Source organism: Heliangelus exortis, chromosome Z, assembly GCF_036169615.1.
Source record: "Heliangelus exortis chromosome Z, bHelExo1.hap1, whole genome shotgun sequence".
Lineage (NCBI taxonomy): Eukaryota > Metazoa > Chordata > Aves > Apodiformes > Trochilidae > Heliangelus > Heliangelus exortis.
Window position 1 is genome coordinate 15,809,994 of NC_092454.1, and position 16,347 is coordinate 15,826,340.

The 16,347-nt window shown below is 37.4% G+C and overlaps 1 protein-coding gene across 7 annotated transcripts in view; it reads left to right on the forward strand.

The window, feature by feature from the left end:
- The window catches only part of NNT (nicotinamide nucleotide transhydrogenase), a 43,096-nt gene extending 29,433 nt beyond the window's left edge, over nt 1-13,663 (forward strand). For 6 of the 7 annotated variants that reach the window (XM_071731631.1, XM_071731627.1, XM_071731628.1 and 3 more), the window contains 4 exons: nt 1,268-1,349; nt 8,739-8,857; nt 9,668-9,783; nt 11,830-13,663. In XM_071731631.1, coding sequence (XP_071587732.1) covers nt 1,268-1,349; nt 8,739-8,857; nt 9,668-9,783; nt 11,830-11,979 — 467 coding nt within the window. In that variant the 3' untranslated portion in view covers nt 11,980-13,663. Of the gene's footprint in view, nt 1-1,267; nt 1,350-2,388; nt 7,082-8,738; nt 8,858-9,667; nt 9,784-11,829 lie in introns of those variants that run through there. The other variant, XM_071731634.1, reaches the window with a different exon arrangement.
- Nucleotides 13,664-16,347: the final 2,684 nt, after the last annotated feature.

Below are 16,347 nucleotides of genomic sequence, written 5' to 3' on the forward strand. Positions count from 1 at the left end.
TCTGTGGGATCTGTTTTTATTCCCAGGTTAGTCACTGTCCCATTATGTAGATGTGTGTGTCACTTATTTTTCCTTGAGTGTGTCCCTTAAAACTTTGTCTTTGTTATTTAGATTTAAATTCTTCAGGAGAAAGGCTGTCTCTTGTAACTTACATTTACAGTTGATTTTGTGTACAGCTGTTGCTGCAGTATGAGTTTCCAAGAACCAGTGGTACCATCAACAAAATATCTGTCAAGTTACTGACAGAGAGGATTTTGTTTATGTTTGTCATCTACTACCTCAGTTCTGCATTGTTTTATTCTGAAAACAGCAGAGGAACATCTCTAATATATTATAAAGTAAATACTGGAACTAAAGTAGAGAAGTCCCAGAAAGCCAAAGCCCTTAATTGTCAGAAACTATTACATTGGCTGTGGGCTCAATGGCACTTTCCCTATTAGGACAGGTCAAGTAGGGAATAGTTCAAGACTTGTTTTCCTTCAACTGAGTGGCACAACTATTGTGTTGAATTTGTTTTAACTGTGGGGAAGAATGCTGAAAATACAAAGTTGTCTTTCATTTTGTTTTAGCTTGAATTAAAACATCAGTGAGGTAGGGTTCTAGTTTCGTAAATTACCTTTGTTTCCAGCGAAGCTTGCAAAAATCTTCAGGGATTTTGGTTCTTGCTCTTGTGGTTAAACCTTGAGGACACATTAATAGTTTGTACTCTGCATTTTCTTCCTTGGCATTATTGTTCCGATTAATTCAGACAAAGACTGAAAGGAATATATGCTGCTAAAAGCTTTATTTAGCTGCTAGAGTTGCATTATAGAAATCCAAAATTTTATTTAGGATACCATGGTGAAGTAGCTTGATGGTAGCCTCTGTATAATTTTTTCAGTATACCTGTCTGAAACATCATTTTCTGATCACAAAACCAAGTGTTCTTGTTTTTTTAGCTGAAATAAGTTACTTGTGTAGTTAGACTGGTCAAACCACTATACTGTTAGTGGTCATAAGACAAAGAGGATTAAATGAATTACTGCAGCCAGGCTGAAACTCCCCTGGGGATATGTGAATATCTGATATGTATGTGTGTGTGTGTGTGTGTGTGTGTGTGTGTGTGTGTGTGTGTATTTAGATGCATAGTTATGTGTATATGTATTATTAGTACATTCATTTATTTTGAAACATGAGAGCTTCTGTTTGTGTGGAAAGTACACATACTGTCTTTTAACTGTTGTGAACTGACAGAGAAAAATGGCTTAGAATTTGGAAATTGTTTCAGGTTACGGTTTGTGTGCAGCAAAAGCTCAGTATCCTATAGCTGACCTGGTGAAGATGTTGAGAGAACAAGGGAAAAATGTCAGGTAAGTACTTTTGATGCGAGGAATTACAGTTTTGTGGTTTGTTTGGGATTTTTTTCCCATTATATTAAAATCCCCTACAAGTCTGTTTTGGTTTGATTTTGCTTTCAGCAGTTATTATTATGCTGATCTCTCTTTCAGATATACTTGCTGGAAGACAACTCTAGCCTTACTGTCCCATAGCTGAATATCTAGAAATGTCATACTTTAGTTTAAAAGGTATTTCTGCCTTTTACTGGAATTGGGGAATTAAGATCTCTTACTCCTTACACTGTCATTATTGATTTTTGGAAATAGACCTAGCAGTTGGAGAATATTTGTTGCTGTTGCTGTTGGGTTTGGTTTGTTTGGTGTTAAGCTGAAGTTCAGTTAAAAAGAGTAGCTTTAAAATTGTTGCCCTCTCTGTTTGTGAAACTTCTATCAAATAACTAAAGGAATGAAATGGGAGTAGTTGAGCATCCTAGGGAGGAGATGGGTCTTCTGCAGTATGGTATGAAGTGGAAGAGTAGATCAGGTATCAGCCTCTGCACCAAGAACATGAGGTTTACTTCTAGTAAGAGATAACTGACTGTCAATAGAAGTAATGCTTACTAATACACAGCAACATATATGTAAATACATCCAGTAACATCCAGTTCTGATTGGTATGTTAGAAACAACATAGAAAGGAATTACCTACACTCTAATGTTATATGCCTTTCCTAAGTTAAAAACCCACAGTCTACCTTGCCTTTTTACTCTTCTAAAAATTTTGAAGACCTGTTAGCTGTGCTACAAAAGAGCCTTTTTTTTCTAATGTGATGACAGTGTCACATGCTTTTGGCTTTCCTTCTGTGCTTCTGTGTGGGGACAAGCTTTATTTTCAATCATCCTTGGTGGTGACATAAAAGATTATTCACTTTGCCTTTCATATTGGCTTTGCAGGGGAGAAATGTGAATGAATCCTTGAAATAGCTGGCTTATACTTGAAATGAGTCAATTTCAGGAAGGGATCACTGCAGTGGTTACCTATTATTTTAATGAAATAAATCTGTATTTAGAGTTTGTGGTAACTCAGGCCTTTCATCACTTTGCGGAGCTCCCACAGTGTTCATTGAGTGCAGCTGCTGTCCCTCTGGTTTCAGTAGGCCTGGAGTGCCTCAGGACCCTTGTGTGCTCACCATCCAGATGTAGTGACACTCTCACACATCCGCTGTGGAGGGGTGCCAGCACGGACATACGATTGTCATCAATTTGTAATGCTCCTACCATGCCAAGAAAAATTGTGTCTGTCATACGGTCTTTTTCTGATTCATGGCTCACAATTGATCCAGAAGAGCTGTAGTTTTCATTTATATTGCCTATAGCCATAACATTGCCAGTGAAAAGCACAGATTATATAACATGGTGTGTAACCTTTGACTAGAATTTAAATTCAGAAGTATGAGAGAGTTCAGAAACTTCAGACTGTTTAGTTATTAAATTGCATAGCTAACATCATTGCTTATGACTGTCGTGCAGCAGATCACATCTTTAATGTATTAGTAGGATCAAATAAACAGCCTGTATATTGCTAAGCCTTCACTGTAGCTTTCCTTTGTTAAGCATGGGTTAACAATCTTTTCATAGACTAACTCCTCGTAGGCCTCAAAATCCATTGGCCTTGGAGAGAAAATGCTTGTTCTATGATTGGTGTGGTATTTCTTCAAAGTTACAACTGAGTAAATTGTTCAAAGTTCTCACCTCACCAGAGGTCTTCAGCTATGTGCTGTGTTGGTTGTAGGCCTGTAGTTGTGGAGTTCTGATTTTTTTCTAGCTATTTAAACTGTATTTGATAGTAATTATATTTACATATATAATTCTGTAATGTTATAGGACAGATTTAAACTGTATACATTCTTATATGTGCATGGGTAGTTGATGCTGTCCATTTTCCATATCAAGTTAACTACCTCAGCTTTTGCCACAGTATGACTTTTCTAAGACATCTTCTAACAATGTATTTTGTTTTCCTGCATAGTGAAAAGGGCTTGATCAGAAAAATATATTGCAGGTTGAAAGGACTCTTAAAATTGTGCTTTGTATAGTTTAATGTGGTGATCTTTTTCAGGTAACTCTCAGAGCTGAGAGAAATGCAGATTACTTCTTTAACAGCCTTTCTAGTTAGTTGCTAATATGTTAGTACTTCTGGATATTTAACCTAATTTGTATAGGTAACTATCTTGAGGATTCCAGATATCTTGGATTTCTGTCTTCTGATGCTGGAGAATTTTAATCACTATTGAGCCCATGGACACATGAGTTTCTTACATTTAAAAAATATAATAGCATAAATTTAGTGTTGGACCTGTATTTTTTGATATTTATTGTTACTGCTATGGCTGATCTCTAACCAAATGTATTTTTCTCAGTTGCTGAAATCGCTTGAAAGTAATAGAACATGTGGATGGGTACCACCTACACATTTTTCTACAACTTAAAATATAGAATTGGTTAATTTCAGTTGTTTAGTTACATTGACTTACACTCGGCATTCTTGTCCTGTGAACTGTTAAGATGCTGTCCCAGCCAGACTTGACATACTGCACAGCTCAGTGTACGTAAGATGGAAATTGCTGTCCCTGCTGAATGGCAGCATAAGGACAACATGCATTGATCCAAGTTTCTAGGAAGCTGAAGTATGCTTACTAAGCAGACACTTAAGTTTGTACATGGCAGTTTTCAGTTTGTTTCTTACACAGTCAGATTAACTGTGTAAGTTCTGAGTTATTAATGCTGCAGATGAAGTGGCAAATGAAGTCCAGCTTTCCTATTAGCTTGGAGTGCCGTATCACTGTAGCAAAAAAGGGTGAGCAAACCTTGTTGTACCTGATTGGCTTCTGGAAGGATGCATCTATAGCAGTATGGTGCAGGAGTTATAGGTATGTCATTGATTTTGTATGGGTTACTTCAGCTCAGGGTGACCTTACTTGGTCAGTTGGTGATGCTTTTTGTTGTCAGGCTCTTCTTTTTTTCGTGCAGTTCAGCTCTTGGGAGGATTATTGCATTGAGCTGAGGTCCATGCCATGTATTTGGATCGTGCTGCTGCTGTGGTAAAACTGTAGTGGTTGGAAATGGGGAGCCAGTACCAGCCTTCACTTCAGAGCAGCTGAGCTTGGTCCATTTCTGAAGAGCTGTTTCTGAGGGTATGTTGCCTCAGATGTGACACCAGAACTAAGCTAGCTAAGCTAACTTTGATGTAGTAATCAATGTAGTCATGTATAATGAGCAATGTGTGATACTGCAGTACTTACAAGTTGTGCTATACTGCAACTATGGTTATATAGCAGGATTCAAGCTGGGAAATGCTTGTGATATGCTTCTCAGTTAAGCTAGGTTGTGTTGTTCTGTTATTGTTTTTTCCTCCAAACACTTTGAATATCAGATTGTTTGCACTGGTGTCAATGAGGTGAAGAGGTGTCAAAACACATAAATGGGATAGGGGAAAGAGGAAGTGAGGCAAAACCCTTGGGCAAATTATTCTCTGTGTATGCAGCTTCTACAGTGTTGGGTAAGTTGAATTAGGCACCAACTGGATGTTACATTGCTCTGTATGGTCTTGAAAAAATGACAAGAATACTGTCTTTACATGATTAAGTGGTCTTGGAACACGTTTGCATTGGGTTAGATACGTGTTAGCTCTTTCAGTATTGTTTACAAGACTGCTATCTAGATAGCTGTAATAAAGGTAGATGCTGCCTTTATGAATCATATAAAAAGTAATTTCCATTTTGAGATTTTTCAGTAATTTTTCTTGAAATAGTTTGTCTTTTTCATTCTACCGTAATTAAGTTCATGCTACTTAAAATAACTTGTTTTGCCTCTGAATTTAAATGCTTTCTATGTTGGAAGTGCTGTCTAGATATGGTGTGTCTGTCAGAAGTTTTAGATTTTTAGTCTAAATGTAAAAGAAAGTATTGCAATCTTTGTATTACAAGAAAAGGCTCGAAATCTGAACTAATTTTTTAGGGTGCTGTGTTGTCTTTCTAAAGATAAGTATCTGAAAGCAGCTGATTAAAAAGGCTGAATATCCTTGCCTGGTACTACTCATGCTGGTTAGATGTGAGGTCTCAGTTGTTAGGTGTATGCTCACTTCAGTGTATCTGACAGCTGGATGTAGTAAATAAACCCCATGTTAGATGGTGGGTTAGGCTCAAGAAAAAGACTTCTGGCGAATTCTCTATTTCAGTGAACTACTGAACTACCTGTATACTGTGTCAGTTAAGACACAGCTTGATTGTGAGTCTTTGGTACTGGAAAAGTATATGCATACTGAAACTTGGTGTCATGTAAACAGAAAGTTAAAAAGAATTGTGAGATTTCTGTTGGATGTAGAAACAAACCTACAGGAGTTCTTGCATTACTGACTCTAAAAACATATCAAAGAAACTTACAGATTCCTGACTTTAATACATTTTTACTAAAAAGCATATCTCTCTTCTAAAATCATTCTGTGATGAATTTTTTAATATGAATGAAGTTCAAATTTTGAACATCTGGGAGAGCGTGTATGACAAAATGTTTTGGCTGTAATGTGTGTAGCTTTGAAGAATTACTGCTGATAAGAGACAGGACCAAGTTACTCAGCATTTATTAGACACTCTAAGCCATTGAGGATTTTAGCTCTATCTTTTCTGTGCTTACCTGAATTCTGCTTTCAATTGGACAAGCTAGTTTCCTCCAGACATTGTCAATATTACCATGTGAAATAATCAAGGCCTTAGGCAAATATTTTTAATGATGCTTTTTGACACACTTGCACATCCAGTTTCAAGAGGTACTGGCAGGCTGCTGTCATATTTGATCAACAGGCCATTAGAAGCAGACTTCTAGGAGTCACTTGAGCATTTGTCTAAACAGGTTTTTTATGAGCAGCTTTCTCAAACTTTGTGAACGCTCAGTATGTGATTCCAAGCTGAGTATGTCAGAAGTCTGTAGATAGCTGATGCCATAACTCTTCCTGAACTAAGATAATTTGTCCCTTTCTTTTTTACTTTCTTTTCCTCCTTCCAGGAGTGGTGAAGTCAAAGGTGAAATTCATTCTCTTGGCAGCTTACTTTTTCACTTTCCAGCTCTTGAAATACAATTTTATGTATGTGTATATAGTATTGAGTAGAAACCCCACGAGTATTTTGTTTTGTGTACTGCCAGAGCAGTTTTGGTTGCAAAGGCACTCAAATAATTTTATTAGAAACAAAAGAGAATTTTGTTGGAAAATCTATTTTTGCTGCCAGAGGAGTGATGTGTTTTCTCAAGTGTACTTCAGAATAAGAGTTGCACTGTCTGTAAGTGATTGAATTTGGTATACTTAAGGACTAACTGCAGTACCACACATGGCTTATATTACTGAGTGAGTGGTGTGAAATGTAAGCTATTAATGTTTTGTTCTGTGTATTTGTTCTCCTATTTCTGATTCTAAGTATTATCCTTTGCAACAGAATACCTAATGTTTACTGGCTGGATACAATCTGTTCTTTGTTTCTTTAAAAACATTCATTTTAAAGCTAACTTTTATCCTGCTGTTTGACCTAGAGCTTAAAATTGTAGAGTATCTAATATTATGTGGATTAATCATATGTCCTTAATTTTGTTGCTGGAGTTCCAGTTGTCTCATTTTTGCATTGTCTTAATGTTGACTTGCTGGTAGAGCACTCAATTGCCCTTTTAAGGATGTATTTGTACAATGTTAAATTCACAAATAATCTGTGTTGATTGAACTGTGACTCATGGATAATCAGTGATGTGTTATCCACTTCCATTGAAGTGGAGTTGAAATTAGAAGTATGTGATGATTCATCATGGCAAGTTGATTTATCAGTTTTTTCCCTGCTTTCTGAAGGAATCTGAAGTCTTTATAGCATTCCTGACTAACCTGGATTTTTGCTCAGAAATTTCTCTCCAGAAATCCAAGAATTTAGTTTTCTCTGGGATATTTTCTGTCTTTTCTAGAGTACATTCAACATTCCTTATTAAATATTTAATTTCAGTCATATACAGCCTTAATCTGAGGCATTTCTGGTGTGCTTGAGTCAGCATTACGTTTCATGATAGCTCCAGAGATGGGAAGACAGAAAATGCACAACACAGTAGATGTTGATATGTGTATTTATATAGGTCCAGAAGATGAGCAGAGAAGTACAATCTACCCACAAGAAATATATTTGCTTCTAATCAAAGTATATCTTTGGAAGGTCCAGTTAAGCCAGTTTAAACAGCTCCGTTCTGAATTTTGTCAGGTTTTTACTCTTAAAGAACTGCGTGCATGCCTTAGCATTCCTTACTGCCTTATGTCTGTCTGAATTTTTGCCATCTAATGAGCAGTGCATTTTCTCACAGCTTCGTAGCTCTCCACCTTCTCACATCCTCTGCTTTTATAATTTTGCCTCCCAAAATCAATCATGAGAAGAAAGCGATGTGTTAACTTGATTTAGCAAAGCATTTTCTTCTGCTTGATGTAGAGAGCCAGCTAATTTTTTATTGGATTGGAGGGTTACACTGTGATAACAATGCATCCTCTAGAGGTAAGTCAGTAAGGTCATTTGCCAAGGGCATTTCTACCTCTAGGTGTGGTTTTGCTTCAGGAAGGCTTTTGGCCTTTTTCATCTAGAGTCTTAGGGTGTGGTCAGTTCAGGTACTCTGTGGTGCTTTCTGTTTTCCATTGTGTAAGTTACCCACAAAGCATATTAATGTGGGTGGTAGTTTTGCAGCTAAAAGGTTTAAAAACCCCAAAGATATCTGTCATGGGTTTTAAAATATGGTATTGCTTGGAAGGTGGACATCAGTTCTTGCTGTGTGCGTTGTGGCTCAGGCTGATGACTGTAGCCAGACAAAATGGTGAAATTGTACTATTGCTTTTAAAAGTAAGTGAAGAAAAGCTTGTTGGTATAAGCTATTGGTCCATCTGGCAGTGATGTGCTTCCAGGCATTTCTTGCCACGAGTTCTTTCTGTGTAGGCACTGGACGCTCACTGGAAGTCACATCAGGCTCTCAAAAGCCACTTTGCAGGTGCAACAGCTTTCTGAAAGGGCCTTATTACGGTGGAAGGGTTGAAAATGTACTCCCCCTTCTCTAGTTTTACTGGGAAATAGACATAGTCTTTTTGCATACTTGTTGTGTAAGTCATACTTTTAACTGCAGAAAAAGAACAGCTGCTCTCCAAGTGAAGTCACATCTATGGGCCTTGTTCCCATTCCCACCTCCTCAGGTCCCTGCCACACTTTAAAATAATGACAATATCTTTTAACATTTAACCATTTTATTTTATTAATTCATGTATGTGTTTATACTTGAAACTTCTCAGCCTTGTAGGTCACAAAGTGGCAATTTTACCATGTTCATTATTAAGTAATGGGATTTGACTTTCTTTTTTGTTAGGTTTGGTATTCACCCTGTGGCTGGCCGTATGCCTGGTCAGCTGAATGTGCTCTTGGCAGAAGCTGGTGTTCCTTATGATATTGTCCTGGAAATGGATGAGATCAATGAAGACTTCCCAGGTTAGCATGGGATCTCTAAGTTTCCACTAGATTTAAATGTTTTCAGTGTTTATTTGATTCTGGATTTACAATGTGCAAGAATTTAAAAATTAGAAAATTTCAGTCAGGCCACTCAGTTTTCCTTTGTGCCTGCTGTGATATGGCTGTGTAGGAGCTGAGGTCTTTCTCTTGCAATCTCTGTGCTCTTCCAGCTGGTGGCAGGTGAGCTGAGAGGAATACAAAGAGTACTCTTGACTCCTTGTTGAAAACAGAATCAGAGTACAAACAGGCAAAGCAAAGGGAAATACTGAAGGCAGGAGAACTGCAAAGTATAGATGTCAAAGAGAGATTAAATAGGCCTGTGTAACTTGTTTCCTCCAGAACCAAGGGGAGTCTTTGTAGCTGTAAAATAAGTGGCAAGTGTGTCTTTATCACTGTTAATTGCTTCATGTAAGAGAATTATTGTTACTTGTTTAGGTCAGGTGTTGTTGGATGGCTTGACCCTGCCATGTCTTTCAAACTAGTATATCATTGTACAGAAAACTTGTCTTACATCTTTATTTACAAATCAGAGGTTCTGGCAAAAGTTTTTTCAAAAGATTATTCAAAACAAAGTCCAGGCACATAAAAATCCTCATTTAAATATCAAAGGATTTAACTTTAGGTGGTCAAGAGAGGTCTAAAGTGTCCCTTGGAATGGGGCTGTAGGTGGTTGCTGTTTGCTAGAGATAGTTGGTAGCAAGCTGGGACTTCCGTATAACTTGCCTGGTAAATTTGTAAAATATTTGTGAATGAAATTCCCTTTTTTTTTTTTTTTTTGTCTTGCTGCAGAAACTGATTTGGTCCTTGTAATTGGTGCAAATGATACAGTTAATTCAGCAGCTCAGGAAGATCCAAACTCTATCATAGCTGGAATGCCAGTTCTTGAGGTGTGGAAGTCCAAACAGGTGAGATTAACAGAGTTGTGTAACACCTGTCTTAGGTAACATGCTTCTAAAAACATGGTTTGTAAGATAAGCTATCAAGGTTCTCCTTCGTTTCTGGTGTTCTTGAAGTTTTTCTGCAAGGTACCCAATAAAACAGTCTGTACTTCTCAAGTGTTACGCACTCTTTATGATGTTTGTACACTTTCAGCAAGTGCTTTAGTGAGATCAATGAAGACTGCAGTAGAAAAGACCAGTTAAAGTGCTTCTGCTGAAAAATGTGATTAGAATTGTCACGGTTTAACACTGGCCCGGCAATTAAACCGAGTAACAGACGCTCTCTATTAATCTCTCTCTCCTCCCTTATAAGAAAGGAGAGAGAATAAGGGAGAGAGACTTATGGGTTGGAAACTAAACTACACAACTTTAATGAAACAGTAATGATAAATAGGAAAAATTAATAAATATATACAAATATACAAGAAAATGGATACCACATTCCTCCCCCCTTTCCCCCAATAGCTCTCACGTCACCACCGAGGCTGCAGGGCAGCTCTGGGAAAGTCCAGGCTGGACTCCTGGAGTCGGCAGCAGTCGGGAACTGGAGGCAGGAACACACAGATAAGGGCTGGCACGGATCAGGAGCACAGGCAGGCAAACGGACGGGATCCTTCCAGGATGCCGGGTGAAGGAAGGAAAGCAGGAAAGGCAGAAAGGGCAGGCAGCCGGAAGCTGGAAGCAGGAAATCTGGCTTGGCCCTCGTGATCCCTCAAATTTATACTGAGGATGACGTATATGGGATGGAATACTCTGTTTGGTCAATTCTGGCATCTATCTTGTCCGTTCCTCCCCAAAGGAGGGATGCAGGTGGGACCTCTTTATGTTTTCTTCAGAGCTGAGCAGTGTCCTTGGCTCTGCATACCAGTCTCTAGCAGTAACTATAAACATCAAGTGTTATCAGTCCTAGAAACACACACTGTCTGAGAAACTTGCTCTTAACTTCAGCAAGTGCAACTACTTACAAGAGACTTGGCTAAAAGCAAAAGTACAAGACAGAAAATCACCTCTATCCTAGCCCAAACCAGGACAAGAATATATCATGTTTTGCTTACATCTGCAGCCCTGAAGCATTTCTGTACCAGTTTCTGCTTTTTAAGTTCATAGGAAATTGGATTAACAACTTAAATATTAAAAGTGGAAATACAGAAATTAAAAAAAACAAATAACCAAAATGAGGAACAGGGTGGAAGAGAGAGATCTTCATGTGTCCAGTTTAAACTCACTGTTTATTTACCTCACCGGTTTTGCTCCTTCAAAAGAATAACATCTGAACTGCAATACATATACTTGAGTTTCCTTGAGTCTTTGATCTCTTGTTCTGAACACATTTCTATCCTCAGTTTTTCTGTAGGTTAGCTGTTCAAGTACTCAGTCACAGGCTCATACATGCATTGGTATTTTTTGTGTAGCTATGTGTTGAAATTTGAGAGACAATCATGGGCATAGTTGAAGTTGGTAAAGCTTCAGTTTGTTTGCTGAAGGTGCCATGGTTAACCAATTTGACATTTAATAGCTAAAACTGGCTGAAATTTATTTTAGTATTTTTTTATTTACACATTTATTTACTTCAAAATGCCTCTTATGAAGTAGTACAGTCTGGACAACTACCAGGGAGTGTTGCACCAAGTATTTATTTTAATGCTCATCTGAATTTTGTTGCTCTCAGGGAATTTGGTTCTTAAATAGTTCAAAAATAAAGTCTCAGAAACTTTCTGTGGTCTAATCATCAGTGCCCATCTTGCTTTGACTTTATTGTGTGTCATAAACTAAAAGCATATGCCTGTAGATTGTCCATAGTCTCCTAACCTGACATGTAATACTGTGTTTAACAGAGTGTTTCTGAAACTGGCCCAGACACCAATTTGTCTCCTATATTAAAAACTGAAATACAGTATTGTAGCAGTAAGCAATCTCTTTTGGCCAGTGTGTGGAGGTTGACTGTATTGTCTTTGTTTGAGGAGGAATGGTGGTTGGATTTTGCTATTTCAAACATGAACCCTTTCTGTGCAGGTCATTGTAATGAAGAGATCTTTGGGAGTTGGTTATGCAGCGGTGGACAATCCCATCTTCTACAAGCCAAATACTGCCATGTTGTTGGGAGATGCTAAGAAGACTTGTGATGCCCTGCAGGCTAAAGTCAGGGAATCATATCAAAGCTAAATACTATATCCTGTCTTGTCAGCTAAACTTATTTGGCCAGTGTGGACAAAAAACCTATTGATTTAATCAAAACATAAAGCGAAATTACAAATAGATGCAGGCAGATGCAAACAGATACTTACGTGGTTTGAGATATTAAATGTAATGTTCTGTTTAATCTCTATAGAAAAACTGAAGTCTTGGGGATAGTTTGGTCTCTACAGAAAAATTGAATGGTTTCTGTTGGGGATTATTTGGATGCCATGAGTCGGGAACAATTTAGGAAAGTTACTTTTCTTTAAAATGCAATTCCACTTTTGTTTGTAGTGCCTAGTTACATTAGGTGAAATGAAACACATCATTTCAGGGACCTGCCAAGTGATCTTCAAGCCTGACAAGGAAATGTACAATTAGTTGTGCTGCTTACCTGTTTCAAGCAGCTGCTAAATTCTCCATCTTCTCCAGTTGTTTCCTTTTTAAGTGTTTGAGGAAAAACACGGTCCAGTTCTGCATAGGCAGAACCTGATGGCCTGATCTGTTCATAGAATTTGGACCATGGTGTTTCAGTTTACGTTCACTTAGACTTTTAACTGCATTTGCTACTTTAAATTTTAGTGTTGCTTTCTTAATTAACATTTTTAGTGATGTTGGAAAAAGCACTTCTGAAGATATTTAAGATGCTGGATTTTATTAGAATTTTTCTAAATAAATCAGCTATTGGTTGGACAGAACAGAAACATACGAAACTAAAAATCAAGTTTTTTTATTATTTGACTTCTTCCTAATCTAGTTAAAGGCAATGTTAATTTCCCATAACAAGTTCATCAAATAATTAAATTATGACATAGATTGTTTTTTTTAAGTATAATTACTCTGCTAAGTGTACTTGAGTGGAACTGAAACATTTTCATGTTTAAAATATGTTTATCAAGTCTCCATAATGATCAAGCAACTGTCCATGTTGATAAATGCTAAATAGAAATATCTGTACTCGTATTAGAAAGCATTCATATTTGGGGAATATAAACTATTATGAAGCCTTGAAATTAATCCGTATTGATTGGTAGACGAAACACTTTTTATGATACCATGTATACAGACCTCATGTAAGATATAGTATTTCTAGTTCGCTACCTCTCCTTTTATGTGAAGATCATTTTTGAACAGGTAATGCATTAAGAAATGTTAACAGTGTATGAAAGAAGCTACCTTTTTTGCAAGTCTCCTTTACATAATTTAAAATAAAAATAAATCATATAAGCATTAATATGTTGCATGCTGCAGGAAAATTCTTTTAATCAAATTTTAATTTAAAACATTGCGGCAGCTATATTTGGATGGAGCTTCTTGATTTTATTTTATTCAACTTCATTTTTACATCTGCAAAAAATGGGAGAAGAGGGAAGACAAGGATATAATCCTCTATCTCACTCTCTCCCAACTAAGCAAAAGGGGATTTCAAGGGATTTAGCATCCTAAAACATTAACTTTTGTCTTGTCAAACTTGAAGTATTGAACTGCGGTATGCAACCTGTCTGTACTTATAAGTAGCTTTTATAAAACTTGGCTCTACATTTGTATTTAGAAAAAAACACATACTGTTATGTTGGATCAGAAGTACCAGTGTTATCTCTAAGACTGTGCTTTACCAGGTAAAACCAGGTAATTTTTGAAGTGCTAATAAAATTATGATTATTTTTCTTTAGTATTCTGTCTCTTTTCTCTATTGTGTTTTCTGAGTAGGTAAGTAATTTGAGACTCTCTGAGAGTTAGAAAATCAAAATGCCACAAAAGGATGGTGATACTGCTACATGTAGTGAAAAGGAGTAATAGTGACATCTGTGTATTTCTTTTCTTTCTTAAATTCAAATAGTTCTTTAATAAATTCATTGTAGTATGACTAATATTACCAGACCATAGCTACTTCACTATGATCTCTGCTAGTAAATGGAGAGGGTTAGACAACTTCTGAGACCATCTGATCCCAGTATATGATACCTTTTTGACCTACAAAAAATAAAAAAGCATGCTGTAAGAACTTATTTGGCTGAGTACCTTGTTTTCCATTCGCTGAGGTGCAAGATAAATCTGATTAATTTGAGACTGCTACCAAATATTTGCTTCAGTTCTTTGTTATTTAGTTCTGTAAGACAGTCAAGTTGATTGTTGTGATGATTTCAGTTTCTACCTTTAAAGTCAACACTAACTGAATAAGTCTAGCCCTCTGATAGTCTACTCAGTGTTACCATTGCACCAGTCTGTCATGGAACTCTCATATTTTTTTTGAGCTTTGGTCAGGCCAGGTCTTTTTCAAAGGCTGCAGCCTGGTGTTGATTCATGAGGTAACCTCTCCACACTCTTGATTGAACAGCTCACCGGGGAGACATACATGTGTAGTATATGGATTTTAGTCTGACATGGTAAAGCTGTAGCCTATATTCTTTTTTTTTTTTGATCTGACTGCTAGTTTGAAGATGTTACTCTTCACTCAATCTCTAGCTGCTTATTATCACCCAAGAGGTATTTACTTTAGCCTACCTCAAGCAGGCTGTGAAAACCTGTTGTGATCTGACCATGGCAAAGTAGTGCAGTAGGAACAGAAGGAGAGGATGGAGGACACTTGTCTCTGTTCAGGAGATCCAGTTTGCAGTGCCTGGCAATGGCTGTTGAGACACACGCATGGATCTTTGTTTTTCATAACAAAGAAAGATTTTGTTGCACTACTAAAGTTACAGAGGAGGTTAATTTGGAAGGATTCTCTAGGCATAATTTGGTCCAGTCTTCTGCTGAAAACAGATCCAGCTTGATAACAATGCTCCGGACTTGGATTTGAACATCTGGTTGGAGAGTCCTCAGCCTCTCTGTTCTCCTCTTGAAGTGTTTGATTCTTCTCATTGTGAAAGTTTTTTTTAGTATCTAATTGAATACATAAGATTTTAATATCTAATATATAGTATATTGATATATAAAATATTAATATCTAATTGATATTTTGATATATATATTTTAAATACCTAATTTAATAACTGTTCTTTGCTGCAACTTGTGTGTATTACTCAGCCAAATCCTGTTGCTGTACTCCTCAGAAGAGTCTATTCTCACCAAAATCTCTTGGAAGACAGGAAAGTTCTGCCCTTCTTCTAAGGCTGGCAAACTCTGTTCTTTTTGCTTCTCCTCAGTTTGCTCCCAGTTTGTCTCAGTTCAGTATGTCAGTGGTTTCTTGTCCTGGACACACTGATCCAGACACAATCTAGTAAGTGTGAAGGGCAGAGGAATCATTGTTTCTCTTTTCTGCTGGCTGTATGCTTACTGATACAGCCCAATATGCAGTTAGTCTTTCAGTCAAGCTTCTCCTGTTTCATGATTGTATGTTGTGATCATCTTGCTCTTCTCTGCAGAACTCAACACCCACTCTATATAGTTATATAGGGTTATTCCATCTTGAGTATTGAACTTCACATTTGACTTGAAACTTAATGAGATTCCTGTCAACGTGTTTCTTAGCCTTCTGAGGTCCCTCTGGCAGTCATGGCCTCCAGTATATTTGTTCCAGCAACTTGCTAAAATCTGCAAGCTTGTGGGTGCTTTCCTTGTTCAGGTCAGTAATAAGGGTGTTAAGAACTGTTGCCTTCATTACTGACCCTCTAATAAATGCTGTTGGTACTTCACCAGTACACAACTTGTGATCACAACCATTTGAATCTGCTCAATTGTTTGTGAAGGTGGTACTCCACCTGTGTAAACTATATGTCACTAGTGTGCCTAGATAGTGTGAGAAATCTTGTCAAGTGCCTTGCTAAAAACCAAGGTCTACAACCTGCATCCACAAGGTCAACCATCTCGCTGTAGAAGGCAACCAGATTATTCAGGCATGATTTGCCCACGGTAAAATTGTGCTGCCTGTTCCTACGGGAGCTGGCTGTCTAACCTTCCCAGGATCAAGGTTAGGCTGTTTGGCTTATTTTAATCCTGTTCCCCCCCTTGACCTTCTTGAGCTGCCAACATTGAGATCAGAAATTAAATGCTAACTTTGTAAAAGCTGGTGTTTCTAGCAAATACACTTTACCTTCTGTCCTTAGAAGTACTGAGTGCTGGTGATTGGGCTTTGAAGCTTTTTGCATGCAGGAAAATTTCACTGATTATAAAATCATGAGGTTGCAGTTGTGTGACCTGTTAACCCATCAATCTGTTTCTCAAATGGTTGTTTTATTATGATGTTTTAGAAACCCTATCGTATCTAATGAGTTGTACACATCATGCTATGTTGGTTCCTTGTTGCAAGCGTGCAATTCTGAATTTGAATAGGGAAATTTGTCCATTTGACAAATGTCCCTTTGAATAGGGAATCTGGAGACTGAACCTGATTTTATATTTCAGTTTGAATAAAAA